Below are 25,051 nucleotides of genomic sequence, written 5' to 3'. Positions count from 1 at the left end.
CCAGGGCGGAGCTAGTGGATATCTGGGCGGATTTGAGACTCTAGGGTCAGGCTCTTGTCTTGCAAGGTGGCTTCTCGAAAATCCAGTAAAAGATTAGGGAGGTTTGCGGGGTGTGGGGTGTCTTCTTCCACCCTATCTTCCTCTAAGAGCCGGGGGCTATGCTTCGGGCTGAAAATCAGAGAAGGCCCTGCCCCTTCCAAACCTTCTGTACCCCTATTGGCGGAGGGGGCCTGCGCGACAGGCTCCCATTGGTCCTGAACAGGCGGGGGTGTCTAGAGAGAATACGCGCCTGTTGTGGGCGGGACCAGACAGTACCGAGGGGGATCTCGGGTCAGCCAATCCCGGCCCGAAGATTGTGTTGGGGGGCCTGGCAGGGGGTGTTCCGACCCCCCCCCCCTTTCTGGGCATCCTGGGGGATGACCCCGGTGCCAGGCCCGGCGTCGGCCGCCTGATGCCGGGCGGGCCGAGCCGGGGATGCTGGAACGAAGGGCGTTGCTATGGCAACGGGAGGCAGGACCTGGGGGGGGAGCCCAGGCCCGAGCTGGGGCCGGGGGTGCTGGCGGTGGCTGTGGCGGGGCGATGGCGGAGCGCGGCCCGGCCTTCTGCGGCCTCTACGACACGTCCTCCCTGCTTCAATACTGCAACGGTGAGACCCCTCCTCAGTTCCCACCCTGGCCCCGCCCAGGGCTGGACCTATCTCCTCCTGCCCCAACCTCCTCCTTCCAAGTCCCCATCCTGGCCCCTTGCTGAAGATTCCCCTTTCTCCCCTAGCAGGACCCTGACCCCAGAGCAAGCTCCCTGATCCCCAAAGCCCTGATCCCAGTCCCCCACCCTCTTCAACCCTCCCCTTTTTCGGAGGTGGCTGAACTGAGTGAGAGAAAGGAGCAGAACCTCAGGAGCTTGGGGCAGGAGCGGGGGAGGCCTGGAGGTCTGGAACTCTGCCTTCCCTATCCCCTCTCAATCCTCTGGGACCCTCCCCCTTCTCCCTAGCAGAGGGACAGATTAGGGGGAGAGTGGGATTTGGTGTTGGCTTGTGGGCTAGATGTGGGACTGGGTAGGATGACCAGAGGACTTTGCTTCGATTATACCCCCCAAATCCTCAGGCCCCGCCCCTCCCACCCATTAGAACTCATCCCTTCTCCCTAGACAAATGGGTAAGATACAAGAAGGGTCACTGTGGGTGTCAGGCCCAGATGAGGGAAGCTGGAGGCAGAGGGGAGGAGGGAGGGATGGGAGAAGTGGGAAGTGGGGGCTGGTTTCTGGGCAAAAGTGCTGAAGGTGGGGGAATGGTCAGGAGAGAGCAGAGAGGACTTGAGTCATGGTGGGTGGGGGGGGGCAGGCCAAGGCCTCAGAATGCAGCTGGCTCTCTGGATGGGGGTTGAAGGGCCAAGGTGAAAGCTCCCCCATTTCACTCAGGGGCCCTGAGAAGGAACTATCTTCCATTTGGAGGCTCACTCCCCTGGGCACACACCCCAGTGTCAGGGACCACTGGAGTTGGCAGAGCTCCAGAATGCTTATTTTGTCTCCTCTGCCCCTCTAAGAGGCAGGCTGACAGGGTGCCTAAGCCTGGGGTCATGTACCTGTTCTGCTGCTGAAAGGCTGTGTGTCCATGCACGAGCAACTTCATCTCACTAGGTCTCAGTCCCCTGCCACCTTCTTGCCTCCTAAAATGGGTATAATACTACAGCTGCTAGAGTTACTGGGAGCACTGGGTACCATAAGAGCAGTTAATTATATTCTGGATTTACTGAGCACATAACCAGAGCCAGGTGAGGTGCTAAGTGTTTTGCATGAAGAGTGCCTGCCACGTGTAAGCTCCCTATAACAGATCTCATTTTGGGGGGGGTAGTATTATTAATGGTAGGTAAGAGGGGTCTTGGCCTAAGGAGGTGACCAGGCCCTCCTGCACCTCACCTATTGGCTGTTTGACCTTTGGTGATCTCTGCACACTCCCCAACCTCCGTCCTTAGTTTCCTCTTTTGCAAAACGTCTTGCCAACGGGACCCTGATTCCTCCTCTTATGAGTTCCAAGTCCTGACAGCTCTCTCCCTCAGACCTCGGGAGGCCCCCACCTTCCAATGCAGGTCCAGGCACCCGACCAGAGAGGAGCTGGGTGGGGGGCAGGGCGGGCAAGGCCAGGCAGGCGATTGGGCTGCGGAGGTGGGGGGGAGGGAGGGAAGGGATAGACGGCTGCACTGCGGAGCCCAGCGGACGGGCGGGGCGGCCTACGGACAGGGGATGGCAGGTGCTACTTCCACGCCCGGTTCCTGTTAATGGTACCACCCTTACTTCTACCCGACTGGGAGCCAGGGCTTTCTTGGTTGTTGCCAGCAATGAGTCTGGGTATGAGTGGTCTGGGAGGGAGGGGGAGGGGGGTACCACCTTGGTCCTCTGCCCCTCCCACTTCGGGAAAAATGGGCAGGGTGGGGGGGGCCCCCGCGGGAGATGGAGGAGTTATTCGGTTGCACCCATGGCCTAGAGGGGAGAGGGGGAGCCGAATCAGGGGCATGGGGTACATAAGCCAAATAAAGGAGGGGAATAGAGGGGAGAAGCTCGGGTCAGGGAAGAGAGCTTGGGTGTCAGATCCCCGCGGGTATCTCCCTTCCGTGGGTCTCGGGTCTTGGATGCGCTGCCTGCAACTCCCAAATCTGCCGTCAGGGGCCGCAGAAACTCTGTCCTTGCAGCAGGCTCGTGTGTCAAACCCCTTGGTGAGGAGGGAATGAGAAGGCGAGGGACCAGGCACGACCTTTTTGGCTTGGAAAGTCTTAGAAACAGAGAGGGAATGTTAGTACCCGCGATAAAATCTTGATATTTGTCAGAGAGTATTGGGAATCAATTCTAGAATGTTGGTGTAACTAGGGAAAAGTTGGTGTCGTCCTTAAAATGTTGATATGACTCAAATGTATTTAGCATCTTAGTCATAGAATCTTAAAACCAGAGTCGAGAGGCTCTTGATTCGTCGACTCTTAGAAGGTTAGAGAGGAAGGGACTTCCCTAAGGTCACGCCTCCAGGGCGCTGCATCAGAGAGGAGTGTGCGGACAAGGGCTGAGAGCTGTGGGGATTTCCTTCCCCTTTTCTTGGCCCACATCCAAGCGTCCCAGCCCCAGGTTACTGGAGAGGAAGGGGGCGTGGCTAGACCCAGGCTTAGACCAGGGAAGGCTGGAGGGACATCTCACCTCGGGCGTTGTAGCTCCTGGGTGGCCCCCCGCAGCCAGCGCTCCCTTGCCTTCCAGATGACAATTTGTCGGGCACGAGCGGGATGGAGGTGGACGACCGCGTGTCGGCGCTGGAGCAGCGGCTGCAGCTGCAGGAAGACGAGCTGGCGGTCCTAAAGGCCGCGCTGGCTGACGCGCTGCGTCGCCTGCGGGCATGCGAGGAGCAAGGCGCTGCTCTGCGCGCGCGGGGCACCCCCAAGGGCCGGGCGCCTCCGCGCCTAGGCACCACAGCCTCGGGTATCTTCACTAAACTGGAGGGGTGAGATGGGAGGGACTGGGGCCAGGACCTCACACTCACCCCCTTCTGTCCTCTAACCCCATTCCTCTAGTGTGTCAGCTCTTGAAAGGTCTTCCCACCAGGACGCCCCTCAATGGCTCGGGACCCCCGCGGCGCGTGGGCGGCTATGCCACGTCCCCATCCTCCCCCAAAAAGGAGGCGACCTCCGGGCGCAGGTAAGTCACGGAAGCCAGGATCCCCAGTTTCCTCCAAGACCTCAGAGGCTGTTTATATGGAAACGGATGGACTCGTATGTCCGAACACCAGCCGTGGAAGGTCCGGGGAAGTTCTTGCCCGCCTCCGGCTCTCGCCTGCTGGCCTCGCGGGCTCTGCCCCTACCTACGTGCTCTCTATTCGCAGTGCCCGCCGCTACTTGTCACCAGAGCGCCTCGCCTCAGTGCGCCGCGAGGACCCCCGCAGCCGCACCACATCCTCTAGCAGCAATTGTAGCGCCAAAAAGGAAGGGTAGGTGTCTGAAGCGGGGTCGTGACACAACGGGTGGGGCCAGGACCCCAGTTAGGCTTGGAAAAGGATGGGGAATTTAGGGTGATGCCCCAGGCCACGAGTTGATAACCTAAAGCGCGGTCATCTAGTTCAGAATGCGGAAACAGTGCCGGAGGCTCGGAGAGACCAATCTTGAGACAGCGTGGTTGAACTGGGAGGCATGGAAACGCGGAGCCAACATGGAGGGGCGTGGTCAAAGCATTAAGGGGCTGGACTAGAACATAGGAGACGTGGATGGTTAGCGTCTCTTGGATGAGCCGGAGTAGAAGTTAGGGAGGAGCCAGGTTTGTGGGCGCGGCTATTAAGGTGAAGGGGAGAATCCCCAGTGAGTCTCAGAGATGTAGCCAGGGCAGGACCCTCAGAGGAGTTTCTGCAGGAAATGGGGTAATCAGAGGGAGGGAAGTGATTGGAACTTGAGGGTGTGGCCAGAGGGTTAGCCAGGGCAGAATCAGAACCTGGGGTGGGGGTAATGGGCTAAGACCAGGTGCCGTAGTGTCCGATGCAAGAAGCTGGGCAGAGGGGAGCCTGAGGCGCTGCCAGGTGGAAATGGGCGTGGTTTGAAGGTTGGGCGTGGTCATATGTGGGCGTGGGCAGATATCAGTAGGCTTGAAGGGACTCTAGGTGAAAGTGGTCATGGTCTGAAGTTTGACCGGACCTGAGGAGGGTAGGCAGTTCCATGGGGAGCTGTCAGTTCGGGAGCAGGATCGGAAGGAGAGGTGTGTATGGTCAGAATGTTGGGCGTGGTCAAGTTCCCAGAGCCCGGGCTACACTGAAGGTCTGGGCGGTGTAGAAACCTGAGGGTGGAGTCCTGATGCAGTGGGCGTGGTCAGGGCTTGGCGGGGCCGGACTAAGGCAGGACCAGAGTCAAAAATCACACATTTCGGGGCTTCCCTGGTGGCGCAGTGGTTGAGGGTCTGCCTGCCGATGCAGGGGACACGGGTTCGTGCCGCGGTCTGGGAAGATCCCACATGCCGCGGAGCGGCTGGGCCCGTGAGCTATGGCCGCTGAGCCTGCACGTCCGGAGCCTGTGCTCCGCAACGGGAGAGGCCACAACAGTGAGAGGCCCGCGTACCGCAAAAAAAAAAAAAAAAAAAAAAAAAAAATCACACATTTCAACCTCACTGAAATAATGGCAAACACGTACAGAAGCTATGTGCCAGGCACCACGCAAGGCATGTTACACGAATTAACTAATTTCAGCTTCGCAATCACCCGGGAGGTATGTATTTTTATCCCCAATTTAAAAGTGAAGAAATCGAGGCAAGAGGTTTGGCAACTTGTCCACACTGCTAGGAACTGGCAGAGCTGGGGTTTGAACTCAGGCAGACACGTCCCCGAGTCCATGTTCTCAAAAAACACTCTCCCTCCCCCCCAAAAAGAGCCTGGTATCAGGACCCCACAGCCAGGGACCTGAGACCCAGTGTGACCCTCCAGCTACGGGGTTGGCAGTGGAGGGCGGGGCAGGGCGCGGCGGCGTGGGCGCCTCCCAGGGCCGGAAGCGGCGGAGCCGGTCCCGGCTCCACCCCCGGCCCCGAAGCTTCGCCAGCCGCCGCCATGAGTAGCTTTGGAGCTGGGTGAGACTCTCTCGCACACCCCTCTCCTGCTCGCGCTACCGGCACCTGGATCCCAGGTTTCCCCCTTCTCCGGGGACCCAGACCCGCGGGCATCACCTCCTTCCGTCAGCAAAGGGAGTTGGAGACACGCCCCTTCCCTTAAACCCTCACCTCTTCCCTTTCTGCTTGAAGTTTGGGGCTCTGTGGGACTGGGGGTGGGGAGCGTTGGGAACCGTGCTGGTTAGGTGGGAGGGGTACCTTGTGACGCTCCTCTTCCAGGATCGCGTCCCTGCCACTTCATGCTGTTTGATCTTTGGCGATCACTGCCTCTCTGGGCCTGTGTCTTAGGCTCTGCAAGATCAACCGAGCAAAGCACACGGCCTGCAGAGAGGCAGCGCTCCGCTCCTTACTCGGCCCCCATTTTTCATCAAAGACCTCCGGGGAGCGCTGGGGTGGGGAAGTGGTTTCTCCAATTTCTGACTTGCCTGCTAATTAGGGCTTGCTTTCTTTCCTTTCCTTTTCTTTTCCCTTTCCTGACAGCAAAACCAAAGAAGTTATCTTCAGCATGGGTAAGTAGGGAGAATGGGAGGGGCTTCCTGGGGTGAGAAGCCAGAGCTGGAGGTCAGGAAGCCTGGCTACTGGCTGGGCCTTTGCCTCTTTGGCCACATTTCCCCAAACTCTCTTAATTAAAAAAGTAAAAAAATGAAGTCGGAAGGGGAAAGGAAATAGGGTTGGGGGCTGGTGTCAGCACCTGACCTCTGGGGATGTTCTGGCAGAGGAGGGCTCCGTGAAAATGTTCCTGAGGGGCCGCCCTGTGCCCATGCTGATCCCTGATGAACTGGCACCAAGCTACAGCCTGGATACACGCTCCGAGCTGCCTTCCCGCCGTCTCAAGCTGGACTGGGTGTATCCTTTTGCTTTAATCTCTTCCTCCCACTTCTCCCAACCCGCCCGCCCCCAGCCCCCAGCCTGGAAGGGACCAGAGCCTTTCTGGTGTGGGACTTCAGCTGGAGGGAGAGTTTGTACTGAAGGTGGGACTTTCCAGGCCTCTGTGGCTTTAGGGGTCAGGAAGAGCTGGAGTCTGGAGGGAGCAGAGGAAGGCAGGTTCGTTGACATGACCTTTTATGATTCATTCAAGGAGCAAATGTTTGCTGAGCGCCCTCCATCTGTCAGAATCTCTTCTACATGTGGGCTGTGTTTCCTGAGCTCACCTTCTAAAGTGGGGGAGACCGAAGACAGTGATTCAATAAATAAGATAATTTCAGTTAAGTAATAAATGCTGGGAATACAGTAAACTAAGCTCAAGTGAGAGGAGTAACTGGGTTTCTCTGAGGAGAGGGCATTTGAGCTGAGAATCGAACATTCAGGGGCGAGCCTACGAAGAACAGAGGGCACGGCAGGTCGAAGGGCTCTGCGATCAGAGTGAGCTTGGTGTATTTGAGAAATGGAAGAAGTTGATAATGGTTAAGAACCCTGTCTTTGGAGCCTGGCAGAAATGGGTTGAAACCCCCGCCCAGCCTCTGGCTGGCTACGTGACCCTGGACAAGTCACCTTGCCATTCTGTGCCTCAGTTGCCTCCCCTGAAAAATGGGTGTCATGATCTCAGATTCATAAGGCTGTGAAACAATGTGCTCATCATATGGGCCTCATAAACAGAGATTGATTAAAATAATAACTAATCATTATTGAGCACTTACTATATGCCAGGCACTGTTCAAAGCTCTTTCAAGTATAAATACTTTGAATAACATGATCCTTCTCTTCTGTAGGATTGAGAATATATTTTTACAACAAGTGGCCTCCGAGAGCTCTCTGAGGCCTGCAGGTTGGGAATTATTACCCTTTCTTTCCAGATGAGGAAACTGAGGTCAAGAGAGGGGACCAAGCAGGAAGAAAAACAAATATATTAACGTATATATGTGGAACCTAGAAAAATGGTACAGATGAACAGGTTTGCAGGGCAGAAATAGAGACATAGACATAGAGAACAAACATATGGACACCAAGGGGGGAGGGGGCTGGTGGGATGAATTGGGAGATTGGGATTGACATATATAGACTAATATGTATAAAATAGATAACTAATAAGAACCTGCTGTATAAAAACATAAATAAAATAAAATTCAAAAAAAAAAAAAAAAAGAGAGGGTATATCAAGCCCTGTTCTAGGGAGTCAGCAGATCTGAGGCCAGAACTCTGATTCTGAGCCCCAGGCTTTTCCCAAAATGCAGACTGGGGCTTGGGAGCAGCATCCTAGGGACCCAGTCCGGGTCCTTCTCTCTTGGCCTTGGTCTCTGCTCTGGAGGAGGGAGGAATGCGGGAGCCCAGAGCCTCTAAGGCAGCTGGAAATATTCGCGGGAATCAAAGAACACCATACTGTCCTGTCAAGCTGGGCTTGATAAGTGAGCATCAGAAGAAAAACAGTTGATACTCTGGTTTCTCTTCAGATAGAATCAATCTTTCGCCTTTTACTAAAAAAAAAAAAGAAAAGAAAAGCAAAAAGCAGTTGAGACAGCAACAGTCAGTACAGGCCTCATTCCCCAGCCCAAAACGGCTGTAGGGTGAAGCAGTTTCTGTGGGATCGGGATACACATATCGACATTCATTCAAATGTTTCCTGAACATTCTGGGGCTGAGGGCTGCGTTCCAACAGTCCCCAAATCACGGTCCAGTGTGGGGACAGAATCCGTGACAATGACAACTCAGGCTGGGATGGGAGAACCCAGAGAAGGCAGCTGACCCAGCCTGGGCATAAGGAAAGGCTTCTCAGAGGAGGAGTTGTAGAAGAGAACAAAACAGCCCAGTCTTGTCCACTGTGGGACTGATAGTCTCATTAAGGAACAGGTGACGTTAGCAAATTGATCAGATAAGTGGGATGAGTCTAGCGGAGGAAGTGAGCCTGAGGCTTGATCTGGGGACAGGGAAGCTGAGAAGGGTGGCAGGTAACGTGTACTCGGTAAAGGGAAAGGTTAGTGCCAAGACCTGGGTGACAGTAGTGATCTTAGTGTTTTGAGAAACTCCAAGGTCAGAGAGCAAAGGAGGGCAGAAGCCCTGCTAAGGCCAGGGAGGGGCAAACCAGGCCAGTGGAGGAGCTTGGGCTTTCTCTTAGGGGAACTGGGGAGCCACAGAAAGTTCGGAACAGAGGAGGGTCACACTCCTTCAACAAATATTGAACTCATATGTCTGCTGTGTACCAGGCCCTGAGCTGGGCACAAGGGGTACATCAGTAAACAAAATGGACAGAGGTCCCTGCCCTCTTGGAGCAGACACTGTAGTTTGGGAGACACAAAATAAATTAAACAGATAACGTGTGGGATGCTGACGAATGTACTGCAGGAATATGAAGAGGGAGGGGGATGGGGGCAGTTGAGGGTGTGTGAGTTTGCAGTTTTTTTGTTTCTTTGTGTTTGGCCGTGGCTCGACTTGTGGGATCTTAGTTCCCCAACCAAGTAGCGAGCCCAGGCCCCGGAAGTGAAAGCGCTGAGTCCTAACCACTGGACTGCCAGGGAATTCCAGTTTGCAGTTTTAACTAGCTGGGAACTATTTCGGAGAGACTTGGGAAGCCCTCTCCAAGGAGACAGTTGAGTAGAGACCTGAAGGAGGTGCAGAAGCCATGGAGAGATGAGGAGGAGGAGTATTCAGGTGGCAGGAAAAGCAAAGGCCCTGAGGTGACTAGAGCTGAACAGGTGTGAGGGGAGTGAGGAATCAGGGCCCAGATCAGGCCAAGCCTCTTGCCTGGGCTTTCATAAGGATTTTTTTTTTTTTTTTTTGGATATTTATTTATTTATTTATTTGGGTGCAACGGATCTTAGTTGCAACACGCAGGCTTCTCTCTAGTTGTGGCATGCGGGCTCAGTTGCAGTGTGCGGGCTTAGTTGCCCTGTGGCATGTGGGATCTTAGTTCCCCGACCAGGAATCGAACTCACGTCCCCTGCATTAGATGGCGGATTCTTGACCACTGGAACACCAGGGAAGCCCCCAAGATTTTGACTTTTGCTCTGAGATGAGAAGGTTCTGAGCAGAGGATGGATGTGAATTGACTTATAGTGTTAACAAATTTTAACAGGATCCCTCTGTGGGGAGGAGGGTAGAGAGAAGGTTATATTAGTTTCCTGTGCTGTTAAAACAAATTACCACAAACTTGGTGGCTTAAAACAACAGAAAATCTCACAGTTTCTGGAGGCCAGAAATCCCCAGTCAAGGTGTCAGCAGGGCCGTGGTCCCTCCAGAGGCTCTGGGGGTAGAATTTGTCCCCTGTCTGTCTCCTAGCTTTTGGTGGCTACTGGCAACCCTTGGGGTTCTTTGGCTTATAGTTGCTTTACGCCAGTCTCTGTCTTCACACCGCCTTCTCCCACCCTGTGTCTGTGTCTTTTCTTCTCTGTCCCTTATGAGGCCACTTGTCGCTGGAGTTAGGGCCCATCCAGATAATCCAGGATGATCTCGTCTTGAGATCCTTAATTACATCTGCAAAGACTCCTTTTCCAAGGAAGGTCACCTTCACACTTCCCAGGGGTTAATGTTTTGGTGGACATATTTTTGGGGGATACCATCGTTCAACCTCCCACAGGGGTAAGAGTGGAAACAGGAAAGCCTAGCTCTGATGACCTTCATCTGGGAGTCAGTCAGCAGATGCAATGCAAAACAGGCTCTTTAACCGGCCCCTGGGCACCTCCAGCTATGGCTACCGCGGCCGAGACTGCCGGGCCAACCTTTACCTGCTGCCCACAGGGGAGATAGTGTACTTCGTGGCCTCTGTGGCTGTGCTGTACAGTGTGGAAGAGCAGAGGCAGCGGCACTACCTGGGACACAATGATGACATCAAGTGGTGAGGCCTGGGAGGAGGATGCCAAGTATTTCCTGCTTGGGCCACTCTTAGGGGAGGTGGGTGGGGCCAGGCCTTCCGGGGCCAGCAGGCTGAATTCAGGGGAAAAAAAATGTGGATTGATTATCAATACTTCAAATGTCCGGTGAATTCGCTCAGATGCCTGAATTTTTCACTTCTTTTGAAAACTTCCAGTGGGCACCCCAGACAGTCCCACAGTGTGTTGGAGCCCCGTGGTGACAGCCCCTTTATTTTTTATTTTTTTATATTTGGCCTCAGCATGTGGGATCTTAGTTCCCCAACCAGGGATCGAACCCGTGCCCCCTGCAGTGGAAGCGTGGAGTCTTAACCACTGGACCGCCAAGGAAGTCCCTTTTATTTTATTTTATTTTTTTTGGACAGCCCTTTTAAATGGGTGTGTTCTGGCCATTTGTGGTACAGGCTTGGGCCCTCTGGGCACCTGAGTTAGAGACCGCAGGCCTGAGTCCTGCTTCTGAGCCAGGGTGCCCAGAGAGTATCCCCTTATTGCTACTGAAGAACTGAATCAGGGTTTATTGACTAAGTAACTCATTCAACCAAACTGTGGAATGAATAATCAGGCATCGCGACTGTGGCTTGCTGTGGGAGGGGTCCTGGCCTGTTGCGAGCACCCCCCTGCTGAGCCCTGTCCATCTGCCTTCTCTCTCCTCAGCCTGGCTGTCCACCCTGATATGGTCACCATCGCCACTGGACAGGTGGCAGGCACCACTAAGGAGGGGAAGGTAACAGAGTGGAGGGGGCAGGACCTGGAGACTGGGATGGAGTTGTGGGTGGGTCAGGAAGCTGGGCCCCCCAGGTAACCGGCCTCCCTCTTTCCTGCAGCCGCTGCCGCCCCACGTGCGCGTCTGGGACTCCGTTTCCCTCTCCACCTTACACGTACTGGGCCTGGGGGTGTTTGACAGAGCTGTGTGCTGTGTGGGCTTTTCCAAATCTGTAAGTCCTGTGCCATCCCTCGCCTGCCCCGGGTGCCCCTTGGGGCTGGAGGCCATGGCGTCATCATGGCCTCACAGGTTCTGGCCACGCCCCCTGGCCCTCCGGGCTGTGTGCCCACATGTGTGGCCTCACCGGCCTGCTCTATTAGCCCTTAGGAGGGGACCATAGGTCTTGATTGCTCCACAGAGAAACTCCTCAGTGATCCTTTGTAGATCAGTTAACGCTTTCTGCATTATTTTTTCTCACCACCTTTCGTTCTGGAAGGGTCCTTATCCCTTAGGCATTTTAAGCCCTGTGTCTAGGGCAGCCCTGGCTCCTGGTACCATCCTAAATGGGTGTTGGCAGGTATGGAGGAGATAAGCACAGAAATCGAGAGTTAGCCTTTAGGAATTTGTACAGCAATTTGACATTCACACAACATCCAAGTGTGTGGGGGGGGCTTTTTTGTTTTTAATCGTATTTTACATTTTTTACTGTATTTTACCTGAGTATTGGCTGCAGTGGATCGGGGACTAAAAAACAACCTGTCATCCCATAGACAGTTTAAGAACTTCACGGATTTTCTGAGACCTGAGGAGACACTTGAGAACTTTGGGGAAATAAAGCTATTTTGTTGCCAAAATGTGGGGGAAAGGAAAACTTTGCAAAATCAAAACTAACCTGCGCTTAATGACAGGTATAAAAAAGCAACATCGTCCTGACTTTATTAACTGTTTAACTTCACAGCCCTAAAAGTCATTCCATAGGAAAATGCAGATTAGAGGCTCTCAGTAAGAATTCCTGACCGCGGGCTACTTGCAGAGAAATTGTAGCTGAGGGGAAATTAGAGGAAGTTCTTAGGGACGAGTCATTTCAAAAGGAAAATTATAAACAGCCTTTAAAATGTGTGTGGCCCTGGACAGGGAGTATATTTTCATGTGTTTCACATGACTTGGGTCAGGGCCTTTGAAACAGGCCTGAGTAGCTAATGCCCCAGTGGGCAAGGTGTTGGAGGGAGGGGGTGGATCCTGACCCGCCTGCCCCTCCGCCATCCTCTCTCCTCTTCCTAGAATGGGGGCAACCTCCTCTGTGCAGTAGATGACTCCAACGATCACATGCTTTCTGTTTGGGACTGGGCCAAGGAGACCAAGGTGGTAGATGGCAAGGTGAGGTAACCCTTCTTATCCCCTCTCCTTGGGGTCTCCCTGTGGGATTGGCCAGATCTCAGTGTTCACAAGTCTGGAATCAGACTCATGTTGAAGTCCTGGCTTTGCCGTTTGCTGGCTGTGTGACTTCGGGCAAGTGGCTTGCCCTCTTGGAGCTTCAGTTGCCTCATCTATAAAATGGGGATAATGGTAGCATCTTCCTTGTAGGGAAAATTTGGCTTTGATGTTGGCATATGGGGTGGGCAAACCAGGCCCAACAGGAGGATCAGTACAAGGTGGCTGCTGGTTCTGCTGTCCTGCGATGTCCAAGACAGACCTTGACTTTGCATCTCCGGGGGATAACCTGCTTTACAGATGAGGAACCTGAGGCGTGGTAGAGGGGAGAGCTACTTGCCCAAGGTCACGTGCTCATTCTGGGCTGGGGGCAAGAGACCTAGGATTGGGGCCCATGGTTTGGTGAAAGAGAAGTAGTTGAGAGGCTGGGCTCTCAGTGACTTGATTCTGGACACAACCTGGCTGTGTGTCCTTAGGCAAGTGAATTCCCCTCTCTGAGCCTCACTTCGTCATCTATAATGGGAGGTGCTAATGAGCCTTACCTTACAGGGTGCTGTGGGGTTAAATGAGTTGATGGATGTTAAGTGCTTGGCACAGAGCTTGGTACAAAGTAAGGGCTCTCCTTGTGCCTGCCATTATGTTGCTGAAGAAAACAATAATGCTTCACTGGCTCGCCCTGCTTCCTGTACTTTAGTTTGCCCGTAAAGGAGAGGTACAAGCAAGTTGGGTGTGCAAGTGCACAACCCACACAGCTGTATAGGGCAGTCCTTCCTGGGTTGGGTATCGTGGTCCTGATGGCTTTGAGGTCCTCATTCAGAATCTCCCCCACCCCCTAAAGTGCTCCAATGAGGCCGTGCTGGTGGCCACCTTCCACCCCACAGACCCCACCGTGCTCATCACCTGCGGGAAATCCCACATCTACTTCTGGAACCTAGAAGGGGGCGGCCTGAGCAAACGGCAGGGCCTCTTTGAGGTGAGTGCCAGGGGTACTGGGACAGGCTGGCCCTGAAGGAGGCTGGCAGGGACACCCAGGCAGACAAGAAGATACCCCAGGGGCTGGAGGTTGTAGGGATGCTGAGATATTGCCTGCTGGGGCCTCAGTTCCCTTATCCATACCAGTGGGGTGATCCTCCTTAACTCTTTGAAGTTGTGAGGATTCAGTGGGATGAAGAGTATAGCGACTCCTAGCAGATAGTGGATGCTCAATAAATGGGTTGCTGCGGTTGCCAATATTCTGGATAAACAGAGGTCAGAGGCTGACTGGCCGAGAGAGACAGAGAAACAGCAGGAAGCACAGGGCCTGGGAGAGAAGATGCAGGCACACCTCTGACAGGGCTCCTTTGCCTTTGGTGAGAGTTGGGGCTTCTACCCCAAAAGGGGAGGCCCTGAGAACACCAGGCTCAGATGGAGATGAAGATGGAGATATTGAGATGAGAAGAGGGTGGGGCGGGGCAGGGTGGGGGACCTAGAGACAGACAGAAGAGGGGGCGGGAGGGAAGGAGAGGAGAGGGGCAGGCGCAGAGAGGGGGAGACCAAGGGACAGAGAGAGGAATCCAAGCGGAAGACAGCAGGGGATAGAAGGACAGAGACTGGGACAGAAGCCAGGGAGGAGAGAGGAGGGAGGAAGGGGGTCCAGGGTGGGAAAGGGAGACAGTGTGGTCTCCAATCCACGGAGGTGGATTGGAGATGAGGATGCTCCACACAGGGCCGCTGCCCAAAGTACGGAGGGCATCCCCTGGACCATTGTCCTGGGTAATGGGTGAGCTCTGGGAGGCCTCCCGGCTTCAGCGACCCTCTGACACCTTCCGCTTCTCTCCCACCTTAGAAACACGAGAAACCGAAGTACGTGCTGTGTGTGACCTTTTTGGAGGGTGGCGATGTGGTCACCGGGGACTCTGGGGGGAACCTCTATGTCTGGGGCAAAGGTCAGTGTCAGCCCCACCTGTTTGGTTCCCCAACCGAGTCCCCCCTGACTCCCTTTGGCTGTGCGTCCCTTTCTCGGAGCATGCTGATGTGGAATGTACGATACAACAATACGAGTCATTACTTGTCCAATTCTAACACCTCCATCAAGGCTCAGCTCCAGGATCCCCACCTGCATGAAATCTTCACTTATTCCCTCCCCTTGTCCTCTGCAAATCCCATGGCAGCGATCAAGTTTGAACTATAAATGAATGGGTCAACCCGGTGTGGATGGAGGGATGGATGGAGAGGTGGTTTGTTCCAGAGCAATGAATGAATGAATAAGTCAATGAATGAATGAAGCGTTTGTCCTACCCAGTGAATAGAAGAATGAGTAGATGAATATGCTGTCCTTCTTAATGGGTGGGTGATTAGGTGAGTGAACGATTAAATATATGAATGGTTGTCCCCAGAACGGATGACTGTGTTAATAAATGAGTAGGTCTTTTCTCAGACAGTGGATTACTGTAAAGTTATGAACAAATGAATGAATGAGTTTATTCAGTCATCAAACCACTTCCTGGAACAATCAATTCTTCATGACATGTTAATCCATTGGCTGAGGTAACCATTCATCTTGGGGTAGTGGAAGAGGAGTTGGGAGTTGGGCAGGCTTTGGGTTCAGGTCTCAGGAGTGCTGTGTGCTCTCTATGTGGCCTTGGGCAAGTCATCTCCCTTCTGAGACTCAGTTGCCCCATCTGTAAAATGGGTATAATACTCTCTCCCTCATATGGTTGTTTTGAGCTTTTCTTGAGATTAGACAGCTGAGAATAAGCTCTGAATAATTAGCCGTGTGTCTTTCCCAGCAGACTCTAAGCTCTCTGAGGGCAGAGACTTGGTCTGATTGGTTCCCATATCTCCAGTCCCACCACTGGGTCCAGCCTGCAGGGCTACAGGATGTTGGGTGGGTGGGTGGTTAGAAAGATAGGTGGACCAAAGGACGTATGTACACGTGGCACCACTTCTGAGCCTCGAAGGATGGAATTGAAGAGAGTTGCTTTTTCTTCCTCTCCACTTAGTCCCTGCCCCAGCCTCTTCCCTGGTTCCCGGGCCTTCAGTCTTGTCCCCTCCAATTCAGTTTGTTCTCAGAACCAAATGTAAATCTGACCCTATCCTTCCCCTGCTGAACCCTTCCATTACTACCCAGTTCATATCCCTCAGAACAAGGTCTGGATTCCTCACTGAGGTCTGCAAGGTCCGGATTCCTCAATGAGGCCATGCATGGTCTGGCCCTGCTTTCTCTTGTCCCTTGCATGTTATACTTGGTCACACCAGATTTCTTTAGTTTCCTAAATAGTCCGTGTTCTCTCTGCCTTTTGCACATGTTGTTCCTCCTGCCTGGGACACTTTTCTACCCTCTGTTGTCCTAGCCAACTCCTACTCAACCTTCAGATCCTTGCTCAGCTGTCCCCTCCTCCAGGAAGCCCTCCCTGGCCCACCAGGCTAGGTGCCCACTCTGGGATCCCACAGTCTCCTGGGTTTCCCCATCCCAGCCCCAACCATGTTGGGTCATCACTGACTGGTAGTAGGTCTGTCTCTGAAACTGGACTGTGATCCCTGTGAGGGTAAGATCCGAGGTTGCCTTCATCAATACCCAGCATCACCCAGCATGAGGCTGGGTCCAGAGTAAATGCTAGTTTAATAATTGTTGACTGAATGGATGAATGAACAGATGGTTAGGTTGACAGATGAGTGGATAGATGGGTGAATGGGTAGATGGATAGGAAAAAAATGGAAAATGGGTGGATGTTTGGATAGAAGGATGGATTGGTGAGTGGGTAGTCAGATGGAAGAGAGGGTGAATGAATGGATGAGAGGCGGATTGGTGGATGGATAGAAGGAAGGAAGGGTTGATGGCTGGATGGATCGGTAGATGGGTGATTGGATAGGTGAGTAGATAGGTGGATGGACAGACCAGTAGATAGGTGAGTAGATGAATGGGTGGGTAAGTGGGTTAGGGTCAGGATCAAAGGGTGGATGGGTCGATGTTACTTCACATGGTTTATTAGATGGATGATAGGGTATTTGAGTAGATGGGTGGGTGAAAGGCTGGGTAGAAGAAAAGGTGAGTGAATGGCTGGATGTAGGATTGAGAGTTTGAGGTGTTTTCTGGGGTCGGTATGGGGGAGCTTCCCCATGCTGACCTCTGCCCCTGGCCACCCTGCAGGTGGGAACCGTATTACACAGGCTGTGCTGGGTGTCCACGATGGCGGCGTGTTTGGGCTCTGCGCCCTGCGGGACGGGACGCTGGTGTCAGGAGGGGGCCGCGATCGGCGGGTGATCCTCTGGGGTTCCGACTACAGCAAGCTGCAGGAGGCGGAGGTGAGGGGGAGAGGCTCATGAAGGTGAGGAGACCTCCTCCCGCCCCACTAATACTAGACCCTGCTCTCCCAGCCTGTCTCCCCCACCCCCCAACCCCCCCTCTGCGTGTGTCCTACACTCATCTGCCTGCCCCCCACCCCCCTTTGCCTACCCAGGTCCCCGAGGACTTCGGCCCCGTGCGCACCGTGGCAGAGGGCCGGGGTGACACGCTGTACGTGGGGACCACCCGCAACTCCATCCTGCAGGGCTCTGTCCACACTGGCTTCTCGCTGCTCATCCAGGTGAGCTTTTCTGCACCTGCCCTGCTCCCTCCCCACCCGCCTCTCTAGTCTCCTCTGCACCATTCATTCCTCCTCTCTTCCCACTCCCATTTCACCTCACCTCCCTGCCCCATCCCTTATCCTCTGGCCTGGTGAACACCACTTACCTTCCCTTTAACTGCTCCTGACACATAACCCCACCCCAGAACACCCCACGGTCCAGCAATGGGTTAACTGGTAGCACAGCAGAGGGGTCCCAGGGCCCTGCTCCAGCTGTGCTGCCCCCTGCTGGTCAGGGTGGTGTCCATTTCTGTAAGTGCCCTGGCAGGTTGTCACACAGGCCTTGAGCCACACACCTCCCAGGTCTCCGGCTACAAGGATCTAGGAGGACCCTCTGAAGTCTCCTCAGATGCGCGTTCCTTCATCCTCGTGGGCCAGAACCCTACCACACATCCAAGTAAAAAACCCTGGCTACTGGGGGAATTCCCTGGCCGTCCAGTGGTTAGAACTTTGCTACTTCCACTGCTGGGGGCCTGGGTTCGATCCCTGGTAGTCAGGGAAGATCCTGCAAGCCACATGGTGTGGCCAAAAACAATAAAAAACCCTGGGATCGAAGCACAGCCCTGTCACTCACTCGCTGTGTGATATGAGGCAAGTGAATAACCTCTCTGTGCCTCTGTGAACCAGGAGAATAATAGAACTGACTCACGGGGTGTTGTAAGGATTCAATGAGTCAGTTCATGCACAGCATTTAGAATGGTGCCTGGCACAGAGCAAGTGCTCAAAGAGTCTTGGCCAAAATTACTCCTTGTTCAGTGCCCCCCCCCCGCCCCTTCTTTCACTCCTGACATGCATTTTACCTCTTACATGGTAGCTGAGATCCATACAGCAGCTGCATTTAGATTCCCCCACTCTGGCTCTTGTTTCCATAGAAGAAGAGGAGGAAAAACAAGGGCTAGAGGGATTTCCTAGGGGTCCCAAGACCAGAATGGACCTTAAAGACCTCTAATCATAGTATCAATATTATTTAGTATTAATTATATTATTAATATATTACTAGCTTTATATTATTTATTAACATTAATCATTATACTAATATCAATAATTCTGTTGATTATCATTGTTAATTACTTTAATTATATATTAATAGTGTATGTTATCACTACTGATAATAGTCAGCCACTTCCATTTGGTGAGCACTCTGTACCAGCCTCATACACTTGCCATCTATTCACACTTTCCATCCATAATTTAAGTGAGCAGAAAAATGCCATGAGACACATACAGTGATTGGCCCCATTTTACAGAAGATGAAACTGAGGCTCCAAGGAGGAGTCATCTGCCCAGGTGACTGCCACAGTCAATAAGAGAGAGCTGCAGTCAGACTCACCAGGCTGAGTACCCTCCATGGGTTCCTACAGCCTGCTGGGCGCCATCTGACTCCCAAGGTCAAGCTCCTACGCATCATGTCTCTTGCATCCCATTGTGCACACTGGAAAGCAGAGACCTGGGGGGAGGGGCAACATTTGCCTCGAGCCCCACACGGGGGCAGGGGTCTGCCCAGTCACAGCCTCCTGCAGATACACTGGGGAAAGGGTCTTCCCTGGGTCACCTGTGGGGAGAGTGTGTTGCTGGGGCTGGTCCAGCACTTCTTTCTGGCCTCAGACTTTGGGGGGTGGGGGATGCAGAGGAAAGGCCTGGATTGGCAGTCTCCACGCTGTCATCTCTCCTCTCCACCAGGGCCACGTGGAAGAGCTGTGGGGCCTGGCCACACACCCCAGCCAGGGACAATTTGTGACATGTGGTCAGGATAAGCTGGTGCATCTGTGGAGCGTGGAGTCCCACCAGCCCCTGTGGAGTAGGATCATCGAGGTAAGGGGATGGGGGACTTGACACACCATTCTAACAGGACGACTTGTCTCAGTGTGTCAGGGTTCAGTGCATCAAATGGAAGCCACACTTGGTGTCTTTAAGCAGAAGGAGATTTAATGCAGGGAACTGGGTGCTTACGAACTCACTTGGAAGGGCCAGAGGAGTGGGTTCTCAACTGGAAAGAAGCCCAGAACAACACCACAGAACTGACCTGCCAGAGGAGCTGCTGCCTCTGCCACAGTCAGGAAGGTGGGGAGTCAGGAACCACTGAGTTCAAGAAAATGTTGTCATCGTAACTGCAATCCAGGAACCAGGATGCTGTGCTCACTCAAGTGTTGGCTCTAGGGCTACGCTGTCCAATACAGGCGGCTATTCAAACTGAAATTAACTTTAAATGTAAGTAGAATTAAAAATTCAGTCTCTCCATTGCACTAGCTACATTCCAAACATGTGGCTAGTGGCCACCATATTGGAAAGTGCAGATAGAGAACATCTCCATTATCGCAGAAGGTTCAGTTGGACTGTCTTGCTCTAGAGTGACCCAGTGCTGACTACATTTACACTGGCCAAAAACAGATACTCTGTGCCCTTGCCTTTCAAGGCTAGTGACTGCTCACCAGCATAGCAAGTGCTACTGCTTTCACAACCCAACTGATCAGTGGAAGTGGCAGAGCGGGGCCTCCACCTTGTACCTTCCAGAGCCCACAATAGTGCAACTGATTGTCAGACCCAAATCACAGCCGACCCTAGCTACAAGGGATTCTGGGCAATGTAGTTTTTAAGCTCTCCTGCCTGTGTGGTATGGGACAGTAGAAGGTCAGTCATCATATTCCCCACACCACCCTTTGAGGTTTTGCCCCAGGAATCCAGGGTTACCTATGATCCTGGAACACTTGATGGCCTTTGAATTTCTAGGAGTCAGGGATGGTGTGCCCCGGAAATTATTAGGGCCATGTATAATAATCCTCACTCTGGCTGCCTAATTGAGCACCTACTATATGCCAGGCCCTGTGCTCAGCACAGCAGTTCTCTAGCCAGGGCATAAGAACCACCTGAGTTGTTAGAAACACAGAATCCTGAGCCCCAAGCATGGGAAGTCTGGTTCAGGAGTTCTGAGTTTAGTCCCAGAAATCGGCAATTTATAACAAGAACAAGATCCCTCGGGTTATTCTGATTCGGGCAGTCTGCCCAGCATGCCTGACATTGGCTTAGCACTTTACCCACATCGTCTTTTTAACTCCCCCCCCACCCCAACCTCCACAAGGCAGTAGAGATGGATCGCCCAGAAACAGGAAGGTAAGATCAGGAAACAGTCCCAAAAAGGTAAAATCACTTGCCCTTCATAATTACAATCATAGCTGACCTTTATTCAGTGCTTCCTGTAGGCCATCTTACTCAACAGCTTACCATTCTAAGGACTTTACACCTTGCTTATAACAGTCCTGGGGAGTATGTATTGATGTTCTCCTTTTGGGGCAACCAAGGCCACGATGGGGAAAGTTATTTGATGTCACATAACGAGGAAGTGTCAGGGCCACAGTTTCAAACCACGTCTGACTCCATGGTGCTCTGTTGCCTGCACATCAACCAAATGCCCCCGAAATTTAAAAATTTTGTGCTAGGAGTTAGATAAAGATATGGGGAAACAGGCACTCAGACAAGCCTAATGATAAGTCAATATAATTTTATAATGGAAAGCAAATTGGCATGATATATCAAAAGTCTTAAAAATATGGATAGCCTTTGTCCCAACAATCTCACTAGTAGAAAAGTCCCTAAGGAAATCATCTTGGGTTTATAAAGCTGTGGGAGGTTAAAACAGGAGTGAAAAAGGATCCAGAGTCAACAGTGAAAGGAGGAATATCTTCTGTTCGAGCTGACATGTTAAAGGAAAGGAGAGTGGTTTCCAGAGCATCTGCAGCAGCAGGTTACTGGAGGGCAGCAGAGGGAGGTGAGAGCCCTCATGCCAGGCTGAGAGTTGCCTCTGAGGCTGGGGACGTGTGGGCCAGATGGAAGGGGGACCCCAGCTCCCAGCCCTTCCTCTTCTCTCCCTCCTCAGGACCCTGCCCACTCTGCTGGCTTCCACCCCAGTGGCTCTGTCCTGGCCATTGGCACGGTGACTGGCAGGTAAAGCTGATGGGCATTCGGGGAGGGCTTCTCTGCTCCCCCCAGGAACTATCCCTTGATCACCTCCCCCTGCCTTCCCTACTGCCCCAAAGCTTACAGAGAATGATAACTAGGTACCAGCTGTTTTACCAGGCCTTGATCTCCCAACATTCCTCTGGAGTCAGCCTCTCTCCCTAATCTTTTCTGGGGTCCTTCCCTCAGGCCCCACAGATTGCCACCCTTCTCTACCAGATCAGCTCACCCCTCCTCTCCCACCATGCCTTCTCCTTAAAGATGGCTGCTGCTGGACACCGAGACCCATGATCTGGTGGCCATCCACACAGATGGGAATGAACAGATCTCAGTGGTCAGCTTCTCTCCAGGTAAGGGCCCGGGGCCGGGGAGGGGACCTTGGAGAGGCCAGGCCTGGGAACTGAAGCTCAGAGTTACTGGCAGGGGGAAGGGGTGGAGTCTGTGTGGCACGGCCTAAGGGCGGGGCCAGGCCTGTGGCAGGGATGGAATTTGGGACTACTGAGGAGTCTGGGATAGTGGGGGGCTGAATCTGAGAGAGGAGGGGTGGAGCCTGGGTGCCTCCTCATAGCCCCCTCCCCCTCCCCCAGACGGGGCGTACCTGGCCGTGGGCTCCCACGACAACTTGGTGTACCTGTACACGGTGGACCAGGGCGGCCGCAAGGTCAGCCGCCTGGGCAAGTGCTCGGTGAGTGGGCAGTGGCCCCCAGCCCGCGCCGCCACCCCGTCCAGGGGGTACAGAATTAACCAGTTTTCTACCTCAAGGGAGCACAGCTTCAACACTCAACTGACTGCCTTGGTCACATCAAGGAGTTTTAGCCCCGCCCACACATTTACCCTCTCCTGTGTTTCAAGCCCATCCCTTTGTGTAGCCCCGCCCCTCACGTTCTAAGCACACCCTCTGTGTAGCCCAGCCCCTTGCATTCGAAGCCCGCCCCTCTGTGTCTAGCTCTGCCCACTCGTTCTAAACTCCCCCTTGTGTTCTAAGCCCTATTTGTCTAGCCCCACTCATCACAGTCTGGCCCCGCCCATGATAGTGTGGCCCCGTCCCCACACCCCAAAGGCTTGTGTATCTTTCCTCGAGACCCCCTGTGTTTTCACCCTACCTTTGTATTTTGCCTTCCACCCATCCTGGTCTGATCCTACCCGCTCCAGCTCTAACTCCACCCCTTCCCTCCCCTGCAGGGCCATTCCAGTTTTATCACCCACCTGGATTGGGCCCAGGACAGCAGCTGCTTCGTCACCAACTCAGGGGACTACGAGATTCTGTACTGTGAGTTCTCTGAAACCCAAAGGCATTCCTCCTTCACCTCTCTATTGCGTGTGCGATTTTCATAGCCTTCCCTGGGTTCTGGAAGGGGAAGCAGGGGCTTCAAGTCCCTTGTCCTCTGGCTGTTTTATTCAGGGGTTGATCTGATTGGCTGGTCTCCTGGCTTCTGGTTTCCTCCCTGGTGGACCCAACTTTTAACCAGTTCCTCCCCCTCCAGGTTGGATGGCTGGGGTACAGGTTTCTAAGCAGATACCCCTGCTCTCGTCTTGAGATGTCACCACCCAGGATCTAGCGCCAGTCTGGAGAGGTAGAATAAGCCAGTGGGACCTCAGTGCCCATTGTCTGTGAAATGGATGAATTAAGTCAATAGTTCTTTCCATTTGGTTTTTGGGTTTTGGTTTTCTTGGCCACGCCGCGCAGCTTGCCGGATCTTAGTTCCCCGACCAGGGATCGAACCCGTGCCCCCTGCAATGGAACCGCAGAGTCCTGATCACTGGACCTCCAGGGAATTCCCAGTAGTTCTTTCTGCTCTGAACACCTCCTCCCATTTTTCTGCCCCAGGGGACCCAGCTACCTGTAAGCAGATCATTACTGCAGATGCTGTGAGGAACGTGGAATGGGCCACGGCTACCTGTGTCCTGGGTTTTGGCGTGTTTGGTAAGTTCTGGAATGGGGAAAGTCTTGCTGAGGACAGGAGTTCCAAGAAACATCCCTGACTGGTGGTTTTCACAGTCTCTTATTACCTCTAAGGTGGGAAACTCATTCCTTTAGACATGTGAGCAGCAGTATTTGTATAGAGGAAAGGTTAGGGTGAGGTGACTACTCAGGTCCCTTGGAACTGTAATGAAATGAGACCAATTGGGGGTGTCACCTGGCCCAGGGAGATTCACACAGCCTGTGTCCCAGTCACCCGTTCATTCAGGCATTAATGCACTCAACATATACCCCCTGAGCACCTCTGTGCCCAGCTGGGCAGTGCTGAGACCCAGTGGTGACCACGACAGCCCTGACCCTGCCATCATGGGTCTCACAGTCCAGTGGAAGGGAGAGACCTGTCCCCAGACCACCCAGAGTAGACTGGGCTGGGACAAGGAAGTCCAGAGAGGACACCTGGCCCCAGCCTAGGAGGGAGTCAGGGAGGGCTTCCTGGAGGAAGGGACATCCAAACTGGATCTGCAGGATGAGGAGTTAGGTTCTAGGGTGGTGAAGAAGGAAAGCAGTGGCTAGGAAAAGGGAATAATAGCCATGTATAAAAGCCTAGAGGTGACAGAGCTTGGTATTTGGAGAAAGGCAAGAAGGCAGGATGGCTAAATCATTGCAGAGTTCAAGGGAAGCACTGATAAGGACAAGGCTGGAGCAGTGTGGGGGACAAGGCAGAGCTTGGGGGTCATGGTGAGAAGCCTGGGCCATGGGAGATTTTTTTTGGGGGTGGGGGTGGATCTTAGTTCCCTGACCAGGGATTGAGCCCAGGCCCTTGGCAGTGAGAGCGTGGAGTCCTAACCATTGAACCGCCAGGGAATTCCCCATGGGAGGGCTTTGAGCTATAGAGGGATAGGTTCAGATAAGCATTTCCAAAAGATTATTCCAATTCTCATCCCCGGCTAGAGACAGGCTAGGTGAGAGAAAGGCAGGGAGGCTGGGGCTGGGGCCTACGCGCCTTGGGGGTTCCTGGCCCCAGCTGCCATCTTACCACCAGCCACCCCCAATCTTGTCCGCAGGGATCTGGTCTGAGGGAGCAGATGGTACTGACATCAATGCCGTGGCCCGTTCCCATGATGGGCAGTTGCTGGCTTCAGCTGATGACTTTGGCAAAGTCCACCTGTTCAGCTACCCCTGCTGTCAGCCTCGAGTGAGTCCCTCTGGGGGGCTGGCAGGGTGGAGTTACCAAGCAGCACTGCAGGCAGTATTAAGGCAGCCCTTTCCAGATCCCAGTTTCACCAGCTGTACAAGGAGGGCAGTGGCTTGATCCCAGGGGCCTTTCTTAACTTGAAAGTTGATAAATTACCAAGTCTATAGTGCCAAAGCTCTGAGCATCTGCATTGTGAGATCTTTGGTTCTTTTCCCTATTAACTCAAGAAATATTTATTGAGCACTTACCAAATGCCTGGGCCCAGGGAACACAGCAGTGGACAAGACAGATGACCTCCTTTCACTTCCTTCTTTCCGTATCACAGGCTCTCAGCCACAAATACGGCGGACACAGCAGCCATGTGACAAATGTGGCCTTCTTGTGGGATGACAGTGTGGCCCTGACCACAGGGGGCAAGGACACCAGCGTGCTGCAGTGGCGGGTGGTCTGAACTGGCGGGTGGGGAGGGTTCCCAGGAACATGGGGCCCAGGTAGAGTCAGGTGGCAGGGTGGGAATTCTATTTTCGGGAGATGTCTATTGCCGAGTAGAGTAATATATACCCAGAGTATGTCTATAGCAAAGGGGGTTATGGGGGTGGGAGGGTGAACTGACAGAAGTCTCTATTTATTGGGGTGGGAAAAGGGGTCACATGGCTTTGGGGGAGCCATTAGGGTGTTTGGTTTGGGGTGTTTTTTAAGTTTATTATTTTATATCATCCAGAAATAAAAACACATGCACTGAGGTGGAGTCTCGGGGTCTGTGTATATGGTGTGTCCAGAGATTGTGTCTATAAGTGTATGTGTATGAGGTGTGTGTGTGGTGTGCATATATTACAG

At 53.3% G+C, this 25,051-nt stretch overlaps 1 protein-coding gene across 6 annotated transcripts; it reads left to right on the top strand.

The window, feature by feature from the left end:
- Window positions 1-341: 341 nt before the first annotated feature.
- On the top strand, window positions 342-24,956 carry EML2 (EMAP like 2). 6 transcript variants are annotated; one of them, XM_081215537.1, is made up of 22 exons: window positions 342-646; window positions 3,235-3,453; window positions 3,546-3,669; window positions 3,854-3,958; window positions 6,091-6,119; window positions 6,327-6,456; window positions 10,226-10,375; window positions 11,064-11,133; window positions 11,234-11,344; window positions 12,394-12,489; window positions 13,382-13,516; window positions 14,369-14,468; window positions 16,673-16,827; window positions 16,983-17,108; window positions 18,828-18,959; window positions 21,019-21,086; window positions 21,360-21,448; window positions 21,686-21,783; window positions 22,281-22,368; window positions 22,927-23,022; window positions 24,084-24,214; window positions 24,540-24,956. In XM_081215537.1, the coding sequence occupies exons 1-22, from the start codon at window positions 475-477 to the stop codon at window positions 24,663-24,665; spliced, it is 2,550 nt and encodes an 849-aa protein (XP_081071663.1). In that variant the 5' UTR covers window positions 342-474; the 3' UTR covers window positions 24,666-24,956. The 6 variants fall into 6 exon arrangements, 5 of the variants coding, with proteins under 5 accessions (XP_081071663.1, XP_081071659.1, XP_081071660.1 ...); XM_081215533.1 differs by lacking the exon at window positions 342-646 and having other exon boundaries at window positions 3,155-3,453; XM_081215534.1 differs by lacking the exons at window positions 342-646; window positions 16,983-17,108 and having other exon boundaries at window positions 3,155-3,453.
- Window positions 24,957-25,051: the final 95 nt, after the last annotated feature.

This window comes from Mesoplodon bidens, assembly GCF_964165515.1.
Source record: "Mesoplodon bidens genome assembly, chromosome: 18".
Taxonomy (NCBI): Eukaryota; Metazoa; Chordata; class Mammalia; order Artiodactyla; family Ziphiidae; genus Mesoplodon; species Mesoplodon bidens.
The sequence above is the reverse complement of the archived record's forward strand: the minus strand, read 5'-3'. Positions and strand labels throughout refer to the sequence as shown.

Bases quoted from the DNA above. Each gene is read 5' to 3' on its own strand.
- EML2 (XM_081215537.1), top strand. From the start codon at position 475: ATGCTGGAACGAAGGGCGTTGCTATGGCAACGGGAGGCAGGACCTGGG. The intron at 11,134-11,233 runs GTAACAGAGTGG...TCTTTCCTGCAG, and splicing joins GCACCACTAAGGAGGGGAAG to CCGCTGCCGCCCCACGTGCG. The intron at 11,345-12,393 runs GTAAGTCCTGTG...TCCTCTTCCTAG, and splicing joins GTGTGGGCTTTTCCAAATCT to AATGGGGGCAACCTCCTCTG.